General features: G+C 39.4%; 1 protein-coding gene across 2 annotated transcripts; it reads left to right on the top strand.

The window, feature by feature from the left end:
* The first annotated feature begins 41 nt into the window (after window positions 1-41).
* GANC (glucosidase alpha, neutral C) lies at window positions 42-20,847 on the top strand. Of its 2 annotated transcripts, none has more exons than XM_085224842.1 (24): window positions 42-174; window positions 1,080-1,142; window positions 2,518-2,626; window positions 3,530-3,657; window positions 4,493-4,675; window positions 5,796-5,841; window positions 6,839-6,905; window positions 8,219-8,315; window positions 8,810-8,990; window positions 9,804-9,957; window positions 10,444-10,679; window positions 11,076-11,202; window positions 11,867-11,946; window positions 12,335-12,478; window positions 12,897-12,993; window positions 13,333-13,434; window positions 13,877-14,120; window positions 15,601-15,665; window positions 15,945-16,021; window positions 16,905-16,979; window positions 17,129-17,242; window positions 17,789-17,901; window positions 18,792-18,895; window positions 19,112-20,847. In XM_085224842.1, the coding sequence occupies exons 1-24, from the start codon at window positions 146-148 to the stop codon at window positions 19,219-19,221; spliced, it is 2,745 nt and encodes a 914-aa protein (XP_085080968.1). In that variant the 5' UTR covers window positions 42-145; the 3' UTR covers window positions 19,222-20,847. The 2 variants fall into 2 exon arrangements, with proteins under 2 accessions (XP_085080968.1, XP_010709745.1); XM_010711443.4 differs by lacking the exon at window positions 42-174 and adding an exon at window positions 350-489.
* Window positions 20,848-21,057: the final 210 nt, after the last annotated feature.

The raw sequence follows: 21,057 nt of genomic DNA on the forward strand, positions 1-21,057 counted from the left end.
GACGCGTCTCCGTGGGGCGGCGGGGGCGGAGTCGCTGCTCGGCGGAGCCCGGGTTTCCCCCCGCCGCGGCCGCCCGGCGGTTCGCTTGGTGACTGTTTGCAGCGCCGCGCTGCAGCGGGAAGGCCCGGCCCCGCACGGCGCCGCGATGGAGGCGGCCGCGCAGGGGGAAGCCAGGTAACGCCGCCTGGTAACGGCTCCCCGGCCCGGCCTCCCCTCGCTGCGCCGGTCGGCTGCGCACCGGGGTGGATAGCGGCGGCGAGCCCGGCCCCAAGGACGGCCCGGAGCCGGCCGGGGTGGAGGCAGGCCTGCGGCCGCCGGGCCGGTGCTTCCCCCGGGCGCAGGGACGCGTGCGGCAGGAGGGAGGGCTGCATTGCTGGGGTGGGTGGTCGCTGTGAAGACTGTGCGGTGACCCGGGTACGTTGAAGCTTAGTTCGCTTGTGACTAACTCGTCATGGCTGTCATCTGGGTTTTTTTGTACGTATTACACCAGTAAGTATTTTAAGAGCTTCAGCTTTACATCCGTTGGTACTAAAGCCTCACTCTCTTCCGTGTGAGGCTGAACTCAATATGCCGGGGGAAATGCTCGGATGACAGTCCATTATTTCAGGCAAGCCAACAATTTTCTGTTTTCTAATCGGCCTACAAGTTCTCTGGAAGTAATACAGAGCCATCTGCAGCCTCCCTCCCTCATCGGGCCCTCTGCAGGGAGAAAAGGGCTGCAGGCTTTCTGCTTTTCTGCCAGTCCTGTCTGATTCTCCATTCTTAGTACTGGAGCTTGTTGAACTATAAGGACCGTAGATACAAAACTTGCCAAAAAAATGAAAAGCCCTAAGAATTCACTTGTGTGAAAATTCAGCCCTGTTACTCACAGATTCAATTGTTTGCCAGAATTACTCAGGTTTAAAAGGAAGTGCTGTAGTACTGAACTAAACGAGTAAAAATTCTTCCCATATCCAAACACAGCAGTTCAAAGTCCAGCATGTTTTATGTCACAGTTGTCTGAGCTCTGCTTAATCCCCGCTGCTCTTGATGACACCCATCAGCTGATGTCACATTTAAATATTATCTGCTCTTTCCAGCATTCAAGATGAAGCTGTGGACAAAAGCAACTTTAAGGAGTGCAACCAGATTGCTTTCTACAGGTAAAGAGAAGAGCTGTAGTGTAGGTTTTTGTAAACTGTTAGTGTTTAAAGTTATTGGAAATAGTTTCACATCAGTTTTTAATCACAACAAGCGTGCTACTTTCAGGATGTACCTTACTGTGCCATTCACCTGTCAGCATGTGCTATTCAGCATATTTTAAAAGGTGGAATCTCACGTCTGTTGTCTTCTATCCAGTGTTGCCTGCATAAAAAGAGTAATAGTAATGCCCAGAAATACAGCAATTAGCCACTGTTTTACTGGTTACAGTTTCAAATACTCATTCCTGTTCTGCAGGAAATTATGCTCTGACACCCCAAATAGCATTTTGCCAGTGGGAGCAAGTCTCTCCTTTCACATCAGCCCTCTCTAGTCTGTCACCATTTTGACTTTAAGACACCTCATTTCTCAACAGGAAGTTGCCACACATTTTCAAGCCTCAGATCTTGTGTTTGCTCTACTTTTAAAATAAAAATGTTATGTGATTGCTTACATTTGTGCAATGTCTGCTTGCAAGGGAACCAAGTTCATTTATTGATAAAGAAGCGTCCCTTTAAAGAATTCTCAAAGATGCCCATCTTCAGATAATTCATTAGACCTGACTCAGGGAGGAGAATCCTCCAAACAGCTGATGGAGCCTTTGTTTCAGGGTCTCTGTCCTAACAACATAATCAAGACCAAAAGATTGGATGGGGTCCTGGGCAGCCTGGTCTAGTATTAAATGGGGAGGTTGGTGGCCCTGCATGTGGCAGGAGATTCATGATCTGTGAGGTCCCTTCCAACCCTGGCTATTCTGTGATTCCGTGAAAGTGCAGTCAAAACTCAGTAGCAGCCCCTTGACCACTCCCCTCCTTCTGTTCCTGCTCTTAGTTTCACAGCTCAAGCACAGGGTCTTGTGAAAAAGACAACCTTAGGTCTGTAGGTCTGAGAGTATCCCTTGAAAAGTATTCTCCTTGCTGTATATCCAGGAGTTTACAAACGTGTTGCTACATCGCTATATAACGTAGAAGCTGTTCTCTGGAGAGTTGGAAACCAAGCAGTGGTGTATGACAGAAAATAAAAAATGGGTTATTCAGCTGAAATTTTTGAGTTACTGGAGAAAGTGGAAAGCAACCAGGCAGCTGAGATTTTGGTTACTTGAATTAAGCTTGATATTATTAAAAAATAATAATCGAGGGGGATAGTGATGGATGACCAAATCCCACTATTTTACATATCATTCATATACACCAATGTGTGCTTAGAATTATATTCTGATAATAATTGTTTGGGAAAAAAATGAGACTTACTAATTAAACATTTTTAATATTACTATTCCTATGTTTGATACAAGCCACAACAATTAGGGAGACTGAAAATAATTTTCTGTCTTGACAGACGTCAGAAACTTCTACGTCCTGGAAAATCCTTGTATCGAGCGCTGTTGGATACAGTCTCATTAAGTGATGAGAATGTCAAATTCCAAATTAGTCATGAGGAGAATAAGGTGAGATCTCACCTGGTATAAGAAGGTGCTCACAGAACAAGGAGTGATTATCATCAGTAGGTCTGATAATATTTGCAGAAGGTTTTGAGAGATTTCAGTGGTAGTTGCATAAGATATGATGCAAAGTGTAAGCCTAAAAGTGTCCTTGCTGTTCAATATTCGTTTGTCAACTTGAGACTGTGCAAGAAGAATGCCTTTGAAGACAGTGATGCTGATCATCTTCCTGGTGAAAGGAAAAGATACCAGGCCAAAATTCTTAAGCCAATTTTGTGTGGTGGAGGAGAAAAAATTCAGAAAATGAAAAAACAGGGGAGGGGTGGGAATCTACAGAATAAAATATCTGACTGCAGAGATTCTCCACAGGTGGTGAAGGAAAAAAGTCATTTTGTATGAACTAGAACAAAGTGACTTTACACATCTTGATGAGCAAGTCAGTATCATCTGCTTTCTTCAGTTGTCTTTCTGATGTGGTTCATCAGTGTAAGTACCACTGTGAGTGCCAATGAACACAGATCACTGATGCTTTTGCAAAAAGCCCACATCTCAGTAGTTCCCTGCTACTTACATTAATAGCACAGTAGAAAAATTATCCATACTGCAACATTAGTGTTTACCACCCCTTTTTTCCTTGCTGCTTGTGAAGAGAGCTACACAATGCTAGGCATGACAGACTTGAAAATAAAGACTCAACTTAAAAAAAAAAAAAAGAGTTATGCATTCAAAGCAATAAAGCAGACTTAGCTGGTACGAATTCAGATGGATGGTAACAGTTGCTTTGTAATACTAAAGAGAAGAAAGCAGACAGATTTTTTTTTTCCGGACAATAAGTATCTGATGCTGTTGAGTTGAAAAGTAAGTTGATTTTTTTTATCACTTCCAGTTTATCTGTGTTTTTGCTCCCAGGTTCTTCTACAAGTGGAAATCTATGAAATAGAAGGCAATATTTTTAGGCTTAAAATTAATGAGGCAGCTCCTCTCAGAGCAAGATATGAAGTTCCTGATGTTCTTATAAAGGAACCTACCACCCAGAAGTAAGTGATGGGAAGGTGATTAGGACCTTAATAACATACAGTTTTATTTGCAGAGTTGCTTAGCCTCTTCTCTTATCTGTGCTACAGTACAGCTGTTTCTCTGTGATATAATATTGTTACAGGAAGAGAAAATGTGTGTGTGTATAATTGGATATACAGATAGTATATCCAGGAGCTTGACTAATGCAATTGTTATATTGGAGCAAGGAAAGAAAGTCACTCACCCTATCCTGGGCTTGCAAAATAGACTCCAGTGGAGCAGATCTCAAGAGAGATCCTTCCCCACTGGCAATCAGCTCTTAAATGTGTCTAGGAGAGGTGGAGGCAGGCTCCACCCCTTCCTGCAGCACAGGTGAATTGCCTTCACCTGTGCTCCTGTGGCTGACTCATTGCTCACTTTAGGTGATTAATCAGAGGTTCAGGCCGTGATTCAGTAGCCCCATACATGTGTGGTTACATTCAAAAAATCATGCTAGATACAGAGGAGAAAGTTTTGTCATAGGTATGAGAAACTTGAGACTATCTGACACAGTGAAAAAGTAGCCTGCTTATTATGTTGCATTATTTGTACCGAATGCATTTTATGCAAATGTGAAAGAAATGCAAACTATGGGTAATTTTCATGGTTGTTCTCTAGTCACCTGCTGCATTGCGTAGTGAAGCCTGAACAAAGCACTTATTTCTGGGGCTCTTCACCTCAAGTCTTGAGGTTTTTGTGACGTATAGAGATAGTCTCCGCTCATTTTGTATTTCAAACAATTATTTGTTATTTAGCTACAGTGGATTTCATATGCTGCTGGTTCATATAAAGCTGTTGTTACTTTTCATTTGCCAGACTCTCTATGTCCCAGAAGGAGGGAGGTGTTTTGGTGTTGGCAAATGTTAATGAGGATTACAAGCTTCGAGTCACAGCAAACCCCTTCCAGATTGAGCTACAGTTCAAGGATGAGACTGTTCTGAGCATGAATTCCAATGGGTTGTTATATTTTGAGCACCTACAACCACCTCCCAGTGATGGGTACGGTATCTTTTTATCCCACCATATACTAATTTGGCTGTAGTTGAAGGTAAACAATCCAATGGGAATTGAAATTTCTACAATACAAGTTCTCATACATTGAAATTTATATTCTCATTTACTAAATACCAGTAAGTATGCTAGTGAAGTCTTAAAAAAGGAATTAAAAATCAATTAAATGCAAATTGTTTGAATTCCTCACAGAAGCCAGGTGCTCATGCTAACCACCTTTATTTGCCAATTCTGTAATAAACTGGTGTCTTGTTCTCCTTGTCTTCCTTGATAGTGAGCAGTGATAGTGTAACATTCTTAGTTTTACTTCCATCTATGACTAAATTTACTCTTTAGGTAAGATTTATTCACCTTATAAGCTCGTCAAGTAATTTTTGTTTGAATTAAAACAGTCCATGCAGCTGCAAGAGCTTTCAGGTGAGTCCCACTGCAAAATTCTGGAAGGCTGAGAAGCTACAGTGCAGAATATTACATGGCTAGGGAAAAAGCATAGCAAGTGCATTTCTCATAGTAAGAATCATTTCAAAAATTTTAATTAACATAGAGCCCCTAATTAAGAATAAAGACAGGATCTTTTGAGTGAGTAAAATGCTGGCACAGGTAGAAACAAATGTGAAAGCCAAAAGGATGAACTTAATTCAGGCGTGGCGTTAAGGTTATTTTAAGACGCTGAATATTAAAATAATTTGCCAATTAAACTTCTCAAGTATAACCTCAGTTTTTGGTGTAGTTCAGCACCTCAAGACATAAGGAAACAATCTCAAGTTGAGCCACGGGAGGTTTATATTGGACATTAGGGAGATTTTTTTCTTAGAAACGGTCATCAAGCATTGGAACAGGCTGCCCAGGAAAGTGGTAGAGCACCCCTTCCTGGAGATATTTAAGAGATGTGTAGATATGGCATTAAGGGACATTGTTCAGTGATAGGACTTGGTAGGTCAGGTTAGTGGTTGGACTTGACAATCTTGAAGGTTTTTTCCAACCTACGTGATTCAATGATTGTAAAACATCTATATAATATTTAAGGCAATACATAATGATATGTGAATTTTGTTTGAAATCTATCTGTATGTTAACAATAAACTGATTATATATTTGTTTTCACTAGAAACCCTACAGCAGAAAATGAGGAGGCAGCAGGTGATTCCTCAAAGGTAACCCACGCTTACTCCAATTCCAGCATTGGTATTGTGTAGAAAAGGTAACTGAGTAAATAGAATCACATTTGTGATTTTTTTCTCAAAAAGTCACAAACAGCCAAACTAAGGGCTAGCCACTGCTGTGGACTTTTTGGACCGCTCATTCATATGAGATATGATTGTGACAAAGGCCGGGCCCCCAACATCGACTATTCCTTTATGAGATGTGTCTGATGTAATTTTTTCTTAGTGAAATTCAGAAAGGACCTAGTATTTAAGATAGAGATATTTTTCAAATCCAAAGTTGAATTAAGGTTCATGTGCTTTTACCAGGGCAATAAGAGGCACCAGTTAGGCTTTAAAATGTCTTTCTGTGGCCTTTTTATTTAGGTAATTCTTGTTCTTTTGTTTTTAATCATTTAATTCAAAGTACAGGGAGGTTCATGGTAGTATTTGGTCATTTTAAAGATCTCTTTTCCCTTTAAAGAGCATTTCAAAAGAAAAAGACCTGTTTTGTGACAGTCCAAAGATACACCTGTACGTACATCCGTGCTTAGTTCTGTTGTAAGATTTGTTGTGGAAAAAGACCAAGTCCTGGCAGTACATATAGCACATACCAGTTTTCTCAGGAGGCTGAGTTATGCCTATGATGTAATTTTAGCCTCCCGTAGAGCAGATGGTGCTTACTGCACTATCTAGTTATAGTTGGGAGGAGCTGTGCTGCTTTCAGCATATTTGCTCCAAAGTCTGGACTCGGCCAAAGAGTGTTTTTGCTTTGGGGGAGACACACTGCTGCAGCAGAATATAAATTGCATTTTGCATTTACTTGTTTTAGCCCCATTTGGGAAAAAAAAAGAAAAAAAAAGGGAAAGAAAGAAAAGAAAAAAAGTCAACAAACACCTACAAAAAACAACAGTTAATAATGTGTGAATCTCATCTGAATGAAGATATTTTTCTTAATACATGGTGAGAGCAGTTGCACTTACAGGCTTAGCTATTTCTGTTTATGCAGGATAATCAGGAGGATCTAGGTCTCTGGCAAGAGAAATTTGGCAGTTTCTTAGACATCAAAGCTCATGGTAAGTCTCAGCACAGTTCTGAAAACAGTTTTACTGCTTTGTACTTACCTTTGTACATTCATATTACTGCTTAGCTACTTAACATTTATCAGTGTCTTCCTTACTCCTTTCAACTTGCTTATATCATGTCAGTGAGTAACAAATTTGACAAAAGAACTGGAAGTATTCATTCCTGTTGAGGAGGAAGCACGTTAAATGTGACCCATTTCATCAGCTAACTGTGCTGTTTCTGACAGTGGCCAGCTAGTATGTACTATACTATATGTTGTTGTTTCCTTTTTTTTTTTTAATGTATTATCACATAACATTGATTTCACTTGTTTATTCTCATGACATATCACAAATCACGATAGCTAAGCAATAATTTTCACAGAGAACTTCTAAACAGGGTTAAGAAGGAAAATACTGAGCAGGGTTAAGAGATATTAAGAAGGGTATTAATAACTGCCAATCAGTAGTTCAGAGGCCATTTAAATTATGGATTATGAAAACCCATGTCCTTTTTTCTGTCTGTCCTGTTGCATTAACTGATTTAGTTTGCTTTGTTTGTTAGTTATTTCTGTCGTGCAGCCTTCTATAGCAAATGGCACTGCCCAGCAACTGCAGTATGCAGAGGGAAGCTTTCTTATAGTGACAAGGGCTTCTTCACAGTTGAGACACACAAAGGCAGGAGACTGTTGCCCATGTTGTTCATGCTATATCTGATATATTAGGCCAGCGTCATGATTGTGCTTCTTCTCAGTAATGGAGGATTGAGGTCCCTGTGGTAAAATACTGATACTGAAGCCACTGCTTGTCAGTCTAGACGATCTCTAGTCACCTCCCAGAATTTCCTCTGGATTGAGTAATGTGACACGATGATATCATTAGCAGCAGCTCTCCTCTATGCTACTCCTCTGGCTGAAGCTGAAGAGAAGAGTATTAGAAAAGCTACTCTAGCATTCATTTTGCTGTACCTTTGTGCCATTAAGCTTGCCTTGTAGGTACTGCGGTAGAAATGAGGTAATTCTAAGTAGGTTTACTACACAGTAAAGGAGTTATCTACTATTACATGTTTGTTTTTCTGTTGTTTTGTTTTTCCTACTAAGGCAATTCATCTTCTTAAGCACGTAGAAACTGGAAGAATGTTGAAAAGATTAGCTCTGTAGTACATAAGTTATAATGAAAGAAGCTGAAAGCAAGTTTGACATAGTTAATTGTTAAAACTTGCTTATTTTTTCATTTTTTACAATTTGGTTGTTCTGCTTTGTTGCTTTCAGCAAAGTCTTGGGAATGGAACTCTGTACTCTTCTGTTTTAATGTTGTTATCACAGGTCCTAGTTCTGTAGGCATGGACTTCTCTTTACACGGATTTGACCATCTTTACGGAATACCACAACATACAGAATCCCTTCTTCTCAAAAACACAAGGTAAATACAGCAGATTGCATTACTGTAGAGGGGAATTGCAACACTGTCTCAGTAATTTACTAATAACAGCTTTGTATTAAGTATTTTATGCAATATGTATATTGTATCATGGGTGTTTTAGTTTAATGATAGAGCAAACTGAATCATGGACTGTCCATAGGGAGTAAGTTGTTCTGCTTTGTGTTCTGCAACTTAATAAATGATCTCTTCTGTTCTCTCTCAATTTCTTATGCCTTTAGGGGGACAGAATTCAGAATTCCTTTTTTAGGACTTGGACCAAAAGAGCAATAGTCTCAATAGCAATAATGTTACTTGATTCAGATAGGTAGAACCAAAGATGTTGTATTCTAGGCTGTCCACATTTCTGCCCTAGGTGCTAAACATAAGACTGTAGTACAGCGTGCTCACTGTGTTCAGTGGAAGTATAGTAGAACTAAAATTGGCTTAGTGAAGGATGTTTATATCTAACAAACATATCTGTTTGTTTGTCCTAGTGATGGTGATGCATACCGGCTTTATAATTTGGACATCTTTGGCCACAAGATACATGACAAGATAGGCATTTATGGTTCAGTGCCACTTCTCATAGCACACAAGCCTGACAGAACTTTGGGGATCTTCTGGCTGAATTCTTCAGAAACACTGGTGGATATTAATACAAAAGCAGTAGCTGAGGTGAGATTGGCCCACTTTTCTCAGAATTTAATAACCACCAAAAACACCACAAGTTAGGGCCAAGAGGAAAATGACAGTATTGTTGGAGATTTTTCTATTGCTCCCTAATGAAAAATTGTCAGTCTCTTTCTATTGTCCTTCCTACTACAGAATTTGTTGTATTAAACCACTGAAGAGAACAGATAATTTCTTTCAAAAGGCAAATTATGGAACTTGCAACTTAATAGGTATACAAGAGAAGAGAGAGGAATTATGTGATGTTGGAGCAGAAATGTAAAAGGGTGGGCCAAACCTTGACCACTTTTTGGATTTGATAAATTTTATGGAGTTTTTAAATTATTGGAATTAACACATCTCTGCTCAGCAGGCTCATATCTGTGGAATGTAGTTGATCTTCAGGAAACAAAAAGTTCAGGAGATAAGCTCAAGTCTTGAAGCACAAATACGATTTCTATTAAAGTTGAAATAGCGAAAAAGATCTTGTTTTATTCCAACACTTGATTACATAGTTAAAATTATTAGTTTTCGTTGTTATTGAATGATTCTAAAGATCCGGCAGCAAATGTGCTGTGAGATTATACTCTAATTACAGAAAAATTGTAATGTTATCCATTTTCTGTCATCTTTATTTTGTGTAACTGAAATGCAACATAAAGGGTTTGTGAATGATGTATAATATACTTGAAGTGTGTACTCCATATGTCTGCCAGATACGTGTTAGTGGTAAGATTTTTTGGGTTTCCATCTTTGGTTTTTTCAATGAACAACAATTTGATAGCAAATGATTCAGCTTTGCCTTGGTTTCCTTTAAAGCACATACCTACCGAATCTGCTGCAGATATTTCTAAGCAGAGGGCAGTGCCTCTAACTGACGTGCGCTGGATGTCAGAAAGTGGAATCATTGATGTTTTTCTGCTGATGGGACCCACAGCATTTGATATCTTCAAGCAGTTTGCACAACTGACAGGTACTAACTCAAATCATTACAGCAGATGTACATCGGAGAATCTCTGAGGGGCTTGTTGTACTCAAGCTGAACTTCATGGATTGTGGCTCCCATCCAACTGCAGATGTTCTGTAATTCTATGATTATTTAGTTGCTTGCATTAATGACAGTTAAACTCACCTGTAATATTTTTACATTGGAAAAAAATAAAGAATAAAATTATATTGTTTACTGCAATAATATTTCAGTGTCACCAAAGTAGAAATACCTTCTCTGTCATGCATTATCATTACAGCCTTCTAGCTGTTAAGCCTGTTGTAACCATTGTTATTTCAAGAGTTTAGTCACTTGGATGTGAAAAACGTGCTCTAGTCGCAGTGTAGGCCAGAATTCCCTGTATCCAGACACTTATGTATTAATCATGGCTCTTAAGTTAACTTTCATAGTCTGTAGATAAAATCCTGGAAAGCATTAAGAGTATCGGCTTCATTTATATATTCTTCCTAGGAACTCAAGCACTACCTCCCCTCTTTTCTCTGGGCTACCACCAGTGCCGGTGGAATTATGAAGACGAACAAGATGTCAAGGCAGTTGATGCGGGTTTTGATGAACATGACATTCCTTATGATGTAATATGGCTGGACATAGAACATACAGATGGCAAGAGATATTTCACCTGGGATAAGAAAAAATTCCAGAACCCCAAGAGAATGCAAGAACTTCTCAGGAAGAAAAAACGCAAGGTATATAACGTGTCAGGAAGGAAGGAAGTATTCATTTGCAGTGTGAAGTTACCCAGTCTGCTTTAACCGAAGTATTTCAGATACTAGAAACCATGAAACTACAACAGAGTAAATTAGATTGTGTTGCAGTATGGTGATGCTCCCAGTGGGCATTTTTTTTTTTAATCCTGCTCCTCATGCCATTGTATTATTTCATAGTTTGTTCTCTATCCTTGAACATGAGGCCAGATTTGACTCTTTTGAAGCTCCATATTGCAGAAGCAGCTCAGTGCTGGACTTAACATGAGTTTTCACCAATGGTAGTTGCTATGCTTGTCTTTTATCAAAAGTGAAATTTTACAGTTTTACTCAGTATAGTTGAGGTTAATAACATGTTTTATTTTCTTATTCTGACAGCTTGTCGTCATTGTAGATCCACATATTAAAGCTGATCCCATGTATACCCTGTATTCACAGGGAAAAGAAAAGGGATATTTTGTGAAAGACAGAAATGGAAAAGATTTTGAGGGCATCTGTTGGCCAGGTAAAAAATAAAAATAAAAAACAAATAGCTGTTCCATTTCTTCATTTTGAGCTGTTAATTTTAAAAATTTTACAAAATTGGAAGTAGAATTAACTTCTCATAATACTTCTATTTTTGTAGTTGTTATTTCAAATTCTTTGTGGTTTCTTTGGCTTTGTACATTCATGTTCTAATTGGCTTAGCCATACAGCTTTCTCTGCTGTGTCTGTTGACTTTGCAGATAGTCTCATTGCTCAGAGCTAGAAACAATCATTGGTGCCTGTATAATCAATGAATGTACAGGTCTTATAATTAAGAAATATACAAGAGTTTAACTAAGTAGGTTATTACACCAAAAAGAATAGATAGAGGGCTTACCCTTGTCCTGGGCTCGCTGGAAAACTCCAAAAGGAGGGATCTCCAGAAAGAGATCCTTCCCCACTGGTAGTCAGCTCTTAAATGGGGTCTAGGAGAGGTGGAGCCAGCTCCACCCCTTCACCTGTGCTCCCAGGCCTGACTCATTGCTTGCCTCAGGTGATCAATCAGAGGTTCAGGCCGTGATTCAGCAGTTCCCATACAGTGCCCATTGTGGAAAGCATCCTAACTGTAGGCCACTGTATTTAGGTACAAAGATAACATATGATCTTGAAATAAATTAAATAACTGGAATCTCCTATATCCACAGGTTCCTCTTACTATCTGGATTTCACCAATCCTGAAGTGCGAAAATGGTATGCAGATCAATTTGCCTTCAAAACATACAAGGTGTGTATCTATTTACACTGATCTACACATACCAGAAAGCCTAAAACTGGGAAAAAGAAAGAAGAGAAACTGCTGACTAAGCAAACTGATAGCTTCTGTAGTTGTAATATTATGTACAGGAAAGTATCTTAGTAAGCTGAAATACTGGACAAGGATTTTCTCCATGGACTTATCTACTGTGAGAAAGCTGGAACCCATATTCCACCACTGAAACTGCTTATTTAGCTGTAGCAGTAGATGAACAGAGTGCAGTCACTTTTGCAACCCATCATCTAACACAGTCCTTGCATTCTTGTGTTTACTACAATGACAATACAAAAGGGGTGATATAGGCATGCTTTCTTGTAGCTCTTGGTCACATCACCTTGACCTTGCAACTCTGTCACAGGGGTCCACTAATATCCTCTTTGTGTGGAACGACATGAACGAGCCGTCAGTTTTCAAAGGGGCAGAGCTAACAATGCAGAAAGATGCTGTGCACTACAACAACTGGGAGCATCGGGAATTACACAACCTCTACGGATTCTACCAGGTAGAGAATCAGGAGGCACAGACCAGCAATTATGTGTCCTTGTGGACTATGGACTATGTGTCCATCCTTAGCAATGTGGTAAGGATGTTATTTACACAGTAGCAGGTGTTCTGTAACCTCCACCAGGAAGCGAAACCCTGCTGCACTAAGTATTGCTGTATTTGAAATAAACTTCTCCGTGGTTGGTAACAAGACAATATGACAGTATCCATGCTTCTCTAACATCACACTGGCTGGGACTACAAAATATTAATCTTTTTTTTGTTGTTCAAGTCTATTGCAGGAGAAAAGTATTAGTTTAATAATAGCAATTATCTATGAGCACACACTTCTTAAATATGAAGAGCTAAAAAGGTGGTTTAGCAAATATCTTAATTATAGAGCTCATCCTCCGAATTTTTGTATTCATGATTTTCAGCAAATGGCAACTGCTGAAGGACTCATCAAACGTTCTTCTGGAAAAGAGAGACCATTTGTTCTCACACGATCTTTCTTTGCTGGATCACAAAAGTATGGTAAGCAAAGACTAGCTGCATGCCTTCCCTATTGGTTTGTTTTCTTCAGCTTGCCATGTCATAGTAAGTCCAAAGAGGACATAAACTATCTTCAGAGTGCAAATTATTAAACTGAAAAAACTCAGGAAAAGCATATACAAGTCAATAACAATCTGTATCCTGTGACAAAACACTATGAACCTTATTGTATAATTCAAGATCATGCATGTATTATAAAAGAGGTTGCAAAGAACCTCTTTTATAGTTCATTACCATTCTTGTTTTCTTTGCTTAACTACAAGCATAAACTGAATTGTAAACCCAGCTTTCTTATGTAATCCTGAAACTGAGTATTTTCAGGTGCAGTGTGGACCGGAGACAACACAGCAGAGTGGAGTTACTTGAAAATCTCCATTCCAATGCTTCTCACCATCAGCATGGCAGGGATTTCATTCTGTGGAGGTAAGGTGTTTGGCTGAGGTTGCTCACTGTACATCCACTAGTGCCACCAGGCTTCAACAATCCAGTGCATTTCCAGGTAGATTCACAGATAAATCTGGTTCAGAAACTAAAAACCTGTCTCTCACCATCACTTCTCCACTTAGTCTTTCTGTAGTGTTTGTGACTTGGAACAGTGATCTCTAGGTGGTGGTCTGTAGCATCACTGTAGCGGTCTTTGGAGGTTCAAAACCTCCTAAAACCCTCTTGCTATTTTTATTAAAGGATAATTTGTTACTTCAGTTTTCCACTCTTAATTGGACAAGCGGCTATCCAACATCAGAACCGCAAGTACACTGTGAAATTCATGAATTTATATACTTGGAATGCTTGTTAGAGGAGAACTTCAAATTCTTCAGAATAATTTCCAAAAATGTGTATTTTTATTTGTCTGCGCAATATCTAGCTGATGTGGGAGGGTTCATTGGAGATCCAGAACCAGAATTACTTGTTCGCTGGTATCAGGCTGGAGCCTACCAGCCCTTCTTCAGAGGTCATTCTAACATGAAGAGCAAACGGCGAGAACCGTGGCTCTTTGGGGAGAAGAACACCCAGATCATCAGGGAAGCCATTAGAGAGCGCTACGTCCTCCTGCCATACTTATACACACTGTTCTATCGGGCACACACAGAGGCTGAACCAGTTATGAGGTAAGCACGTAAGTCAGGAGGCTAGTGATTATCCTTAGGAAGCCACTTAGATGAGGGAACTTAAATCACTGTCTCATACATTTGTGATTATTTAAATAGTTTGAAGTCTAAATTCTATTTTGCTTTCTGCAAGCCTTGATAAGGTTACTAGAGAAAACTAAATATCATGCTTACTAAATGACACCTCAGACACGCTAACTCACATACAGTCTTTAAAAATGTTTTTAAGGAACTGTGGACTCCAAAATTCTCATAATAAACAACATTGTCTGGTGTGCCAAACCACACTTAAAACTGTGCTTAATAGGCTCTGAAGTTGCTGGCCAGAAAACATAAAGGCAGTTTTGCTGTTCATGAAAGTACTTGTTATTGCTGTATTGTTGATGTTATAAAAGCTTTTTCCATATTGATAACTTGCTTATTTATCTCTGTAGTATGTTTCATCATTTTTCTTGTAGTAGAGAATCTAGTGGTCTAGTCACAGTGGAACTGAATGCAGAAGTCATTTCAGCAAGAGATAAACGTCATCAGTTTCTCTGATATTACTTGTGCCTTTGAATTTGTCCTTAGAGTTATCCTTTTCCAGCACATCTACCTTTACCCATTATTATGCAAATAAAATACTTCTACTTTTTTGTTTTGTTTTGTTTTGATTTGTTTTAAAAAGGTATTTTTGAAGGGGATTGAGTATTTTGAGTTTACAATGGTTTGCATTATAGATATTGTGTGGGCATCTGACTGCATGTATATAGATGTAGAAGCCCCTGTGTACACACTGGCAGACAGCAGGCTTCTGTCTTTTTTGAAATAGGTACACAATTAGAAAGGAAGCATGGTATTTTTCTCAGCGTAGAGAATGTGTCTCATCAGTGAGTACATGGCCAGCAGGGCTGTAGTGAGCAAGTGGAGGTTTATAAATAACACGTGAGCCAAGCTTTCTTTGTAGGGAAACCCCAGAGAGCTGCTGCAGACTGTCTCTGACTTGAACGAGCTCTTTCTGTCATAATCTCTCAAAACAAACTATACACGTCTATTATGTGTCTAGAAGACTATTGCACTTCTCTTTATTGAGAAAGGCTGAAGTTGAACTTCTAGTGCAGGTTTTCCAGTGTGTGACCAGGAGACATGCTGCAAAACAGAGCAGAAAGGACTTGCTCAGGGACTACATCATCAAGTGTCAGCATTGCTGGTAGAAAAGCTCATCCATCTCTGCTTTGCTAGAGCGAAGGCATCTGTAATGCAAGTTTGCAAAGAAGAAGGCAGCAATGAAGAAAGTGAGGCTGCAGGCGGCTAAACCATAGGTACTTTGGAGTGAATCTTAAAGTGGTACTTTAAGGCACGGAATAGGAAATTGCTCTATCTTCAATTCTTAATTGCTTTTAAGAGGAGGAAAAAATGGAGCCTAAAAATGCCAGCAGGCCTTGAACAGGGTGGTGGGAGAGGAGAAACTAACTGAATTCCATTGTCTGTCTTTCTTCAGGCCTCTCTGGATAGAGTTCCCAGAGAAATTAGAAACTTTTGGAGTGGAAGATGAGTACATGCTAGGTAAGCCCATGCGGCTGGGTGTGCAGTACTGCCCAGCTGCGTAACAGTGCTGTAGCAGAATGAGACCTGAACAGTCATCAACTCCTTACGTGCCTTTTTTCTCCAGTACAAAGTGAACACATGGTGTGCTCAAGTGAGTGTGATGTGGCTCAAGCAATCCCTTAAAATGAGTACAGGAAGCTGACAACCCTACTCAAAGCCAGAGCAGACTGCTACTGATGAGATGAGGCCTCGGGCACCACAGCAATCACTTATTGCCATGTTTATGCTTTTCTCCAGGAAATGCTTTGTTGGTATATCCGGTCACGGACAAAGAGGCCAAGGCAGTGAGTGTTCTACTTCCAGGGTTGAAGGAGGTAAGGATGATACAAAGCTGCTCAGCTTTTCAGCCTACAGAAATATATTATTCAGCAAGCAGCTTTTCAGCTCACAGAAATCAGCAAGCTTCCTGCTCCCCACCTCATAACTGCTATGCACTGCCACTACACCAGCCATTCTGTGCCACTCTAAGCCTTCCTTTTCCACAGGATGGCACTGTGATCCACTCCTACACAGTCTACTTGGTTGTAGCAGCTAAGTGAAAGAAGGGAAGGAATCTGGCAAAAAAAAAAAGTTCAGAAAGGAAAGAAAGCTTGAGGTTTAACCCTAGAGACAAATGAAAGCAGTGAAGGGAAGTGTGAGACACTGCAGAATTTTGTTACTGCACTAACGGACCCTAGGACACTAACAATTTTTTCCTCCATATAAAAAAAATAGATGAGGCTCTCCAAACAAGCTAAAAAACATACTTTTCTTACCAAGATCTCTGTGGGAATTCAGTGCCTGGCTCACCTGAAGTAGTTAAACTGGCAAGAGTGATGCATGGGAAATTTCAGGTGTAGCTCTTTTTCGTTATGTTTGTTTTTTCACTTCAATCTAAATACACTTATTCTGAAACAGAGCATTTCTAGACCAAAAAGAAAAAAAAAAAGAAAAAAATTGTTTTGAACTACCAGGTGCTTTAAAACATGCAAGATGTTATGCAAACTGTAGAAAAATAAGTTTATTTTTCTGCCTCAGGGAAAGAATAAAGTTTCATTACTATCCAAGGTTATTGAATTTAAAAAGTAAACGTAATTTCTTGCACATGAATTAGGTTGTTAGGAATAGCGAAAGTAAAAGATGAAGCAAAAAAGAACTCTGCAAAGGGAACAGATTTTGTCATGTACTCCCTGCTCATTCTTTTTTCATTTTTCCTAGGTTTGGTATGATTTCAGAAAATTTAAACGAATGGAAGATCAAGGCACTCTGAAGATCCCAGTAACACTGGAGAATGTATGTTAGTTGAATAGTTTTTTTTATGCGCTTACAGTAAAAGTTCAGTTCTGAGATTTGCAAAGAAAAACTTAAGATTTTCCTGTTCCCAGTTAAAATTACATGATCAGAGTTATATGAATGTTTCTACACTGGCCTTGTTTTGGCAGATTCCCATATTCCAGCGAGGGGGCACTGTGATACCTCTTAAGACTGCAGCTGGAAAGTCCACTGAATGGATGACAAATATTTCTTATGAACTCCGCGTGGCACTGAACACAGAGGTAATCTGAAATAACGTTCCCCTTACAAAGTTGTCTTTTGCCATATTTATCCTAAAGCCAAAGGTGCTTCCAGTGGCCCTCTATTAAGTTTCTGCTGGTGGGGGCTCCCTCCTCCCTCCCGGTATTCCCTCAGAGTGAAACTGTCAGAGCGCAGCATGGGCAGAACATTTTTCTGACTTTTCTCAGCCCTCCACCCGTGCTTTGGAAGAAGAAGCAGCAGAGAATTGGCAGGGCACAAACTTCCTGGAACGTAGGTAGTTCTCACAAGTGTCCTTTCTAATAAATGAAGTGACAACTGGCACCTAAATCAGCTTGCAGAACCAGAACATCCAAGTTTTCAGAGCACTCTCAGAGCTGGCCTCCCTGAATGTTCTGGAGATACAAGTAGCTAAAAAAACCAACCAAATAAAAACCACACACACACACACAGAAAAACCTCACAACCTTCACTATGAAGCCTAGCATATAATCAAACAGTATTCTATGTTTCTTTGTCTAATACTAGAAGATGCTATTAGCTTGGACTCCATCTGTTGTGTTTCACAGGCCTGTGCAGTAGGTGAGCTCTACCTAGATGATGGACATTCATTTCAGTATCTCCATAAAAAGCAGTTCCTGTACCGGAAATTCACTTTTCACAAGAACATTCTCTCTTCCAGGTAACAACAACAGAGGCAGATAGAAGCTACCCAATATACATATTGTCAGTGGAAATGTCTTGTAAAATATGGAAATACTAGTCTTATGTGTTGCTTAGTGAAGCCCCCAGAATAGCAATAGCTTCTGGTAAGGAATCCTGTAACTGCCAATATTAGCCTTTTCTAGTGAAGTCTGGTGTCCCCAGGGCTATGTGGTGCATAGATAATGAGCTTAAATGCATTTCATTATTCTCTTAATTTTCAAAAATATGCAGTAGTTAGTTGGTCTTCAAACTACATAATTTAGAATAAGCAAAACTGTAGACTACTTAAAAGCATGCTTCTGAACAAATCTGAACATCTTCAAATCTAAGGATGGAAATGAAGCATGTTGCTAAATTACTTGCAAATCTAGAAGTTGCAGGAGAAAAAAAGTCATTTAGATGAGTAATATAACTCTTTGCTTCCAAAAATGAAAATCTGGCTTTCATCCAAGTTTCTATATTCGTAAATATATAAATTAAAGTACTTTCAAAATGAAAGATAATTAAGCTTAAGACTGAAACATCTTACTTGAAAAATGTTAGAATTGACTTTACATTTGTATTTTAGGGTTTTCGCTGCCACTTCACAGAAATCCAGAATGTTTCTGGTTGTCAAAGCCATGCTTTGTGTCACAAAATTTTCTCAAACTATTTTGTCCCCTTCTGACTTTATGAAATCTGCTATGCAGTCAAATATTAGCAGATAACAGCAGAAAACTTTTACTTGTTTCAGGATAGAAGTAAGTAGAGGAAAAGGAAACTGGTTTAGGGAATTTTCAGGGTAAGACCGAAGTAGTACTTTCTCAGTATAAGACTGAACTTCTAGTGATGGACAGAAACTATGCAAAATACTATTCTTTTTTTCAGCTGCACAGATGAGAGCGGTCAATACCGTACCACGTGTGTAGTCGAGCGCGTGATATTTCTGGGACTTGGACAACAACCCACTTTAGTGACAGCCTGTTCCAAGGGTAATGAACCGACTTTCATTTTACTACGTTTAGTTATTCTGATTCTGCTGCATTCTTTTGTATATACCTGGCACATTTGACTACTATTTGTTTTGTGTTCAGTCCTTTCCAACAGTGGTAGAGAGAGTCTGAATTAAAAACTGAAATTATTCACATATAACTGTTATTCAGAAGAGTTATTCCTAAATCATTTAGTAAATTTCTTCTCCTTTCTAGGTGGGAAAGAAAAAGAAGTGGTTTTCACACACGATACGAAGACTGCTGTACTGATTCTGGAAAATTTAGCCCTGAGAGTTGATAGTGACTGGGAGATTTGTATCAAGTGAAAGAGGACAGCTTCTTCAGATAATTCATTGGGAGGTTGAGGAGAAATCAGTCTCAAAGACTTAAAATGTTCACTTGAGTCCAATCAAAACAAGGAATATTTCCCACTCACCCAGTCCCAAAGTAACATTTCTTACAGTTTTCCTTTTAAAACATTGATTTAAACTTGGATAACTCTTCTGTCTGGCAAAACAATAGTGTTATGATTGTCTGTGGAGGAAAACTAAGGAGTATTTGTTCTAGGCTAGCTTCAATTAGGTTTTAAGAGTACAGTCAGCCTTTACTTACACCAAAAAAAATCATGAACTGATTGTGTGAGATTGTGGCTCGTTTGCATGGGGTTTTATCTAAGGATTTAGAAATCCCACCTTTCACAGCATAGAGCACTTGAGGAGAGCAGAACGCACCAGTTTGACAAACAGCATCAGTAGATATACCAGATGCTGAGATCTGCCTGCAAATGCTGCCTTGTAAAAACAAACTCAGAAAGCTACCCACCATGGTTGCAGATGCTTCCTCTTTCCAGTCTTTATGACTCTGCAGAATTCATAAGTCTGCACGGGAAAGTAAAAAACAGGCTAGCTGAACAATTCAGTCACCAGGCTTTGAAGAAGTGGTGCCAATCAGTTGAGAGTGCAGAATTCTCTCCAATAGCTGGCTTGGAAACTGGCTTTTGAAAAGGTGTATGTCTATGGCAATGGTAGCAGTTTGGGGCAGCAGCTAGGTTCCCATGGAAATGTTTTCCACAGCACTGCTTCCCTCCCTCTGCCAGCTACTTTAAAAATTAATTTGTTAGGAAAGAATTGGCCTCTTTTGAAAGATTAAATGTCATTGGTTAAAGTTAGCCTGGTGAAGCAACATCCTTCCATGGAACTCTGCTCCTCCAAGTCTTTGAGCTTTTGCTAAGCCCTGGCTTCCTTTACATTTAGTTTAGCAATTTCCTGGTCAGCTTTTGGTATTAGCTGAGATTTGAGCTTGGTAGATGGCAATGAAAAAGGTAGAAATTATTTCTTTTAACACAATAAGGAAATATTTTCCATAGTGAATTCTTAGGGAAAGAGGATAGACGCAATTTTTGTCCAATAAAGGGAACATAGTAGTGCATTTGTACATTGTCCCCTACTCTTCGTACTAAGCCCGCTCAGTGCTTGGTCAGTCATTCCCACCTGCTGCTGTTTGTCCTCTGCAGGACAGATTTCTGGGAATAACAGCATGAGAGCAAATGGTGATAACTACACTGTTGCGTACCAAGTGCAGCTTGTTTCCCACCAGACCCTTAGTTTCCTTCCTTTTTTATTCTGCAGAGCTCTTTTTCAACTCTTTTCAGCAGACACTCTGAACCTCCACTCCAGGAGCTGGGAACTAGCAGCCTAGCTGCTGTGCTTAATGAAGACAAGTTAATCCAGGTGGAACAGTAGCAAATAGATCTTTTACATCTGTGAGAAGGGAGACAAACTCTGTTTTTCAGACAGACCCTATTTTTCTATCAGCTTCTAAAGCTTTGATTGATAATGGCTTCTTTTATTTAAACATAGTGGTGCTGACAGGGTGTAATTATTGTCTGGGAAGTTTTAATGAAATGTTTTAACTAATATTACTGAAAGTGAAATAAAGTAACAGCAAAGTGAGTTATGTGCTGTGATCTAACCTTCTTTTTACTGTTGAGCATTATTTATAAGTATTCTTTTAATTGTATGTGAGTAAAGAGAATGATTAAATTTTATGCAGCAGCAAATCTGCACTGATATAAGTATTCGTAAGTCAAATGCTCAGTGTTACAACCTAACTTCTGGGGACTTTGAGAGGAATTAGTTGCACAAAACCTTATTACAGTTAGG

Source organism: Meleagris gallopavo, chromosome 5, assembly GCF_905368555.1.
Source record: "Meleagris gallopavo chromosome 5, MGAL_WU_HG_1.1, whole genome shotgun sequence".
NCBI lineage: Eukaryota > Metazoa > Chordata > Aves > Galliformes > Phasianidae > Meleagris > Meleagris gallopavo.

Excerpts from the sequence above, each read along its gene's own strand:
- GANC (XM_010711443.4), top strand. The coding sequence starts at position 452 with ATGGCTGTCATCTGGGTTTTTTTGTACGTATTACACCA. Across the intron at positions 8,991-9,803 it reads ATACAAAAGCAGTAGCTGAG|CACATACCTACCGAATCTGC; the intron begins GTGAGATTGGCC and ends TTTCCTTTAAAG. Across the intron at positions 13,435-13,876 it reads AGGGATTTCATTCTGTGGAG|CTGATGTGGGAGGGTTCATT; the intron begins GTAAGGTGTTTG and ends CGCAATATCTAG.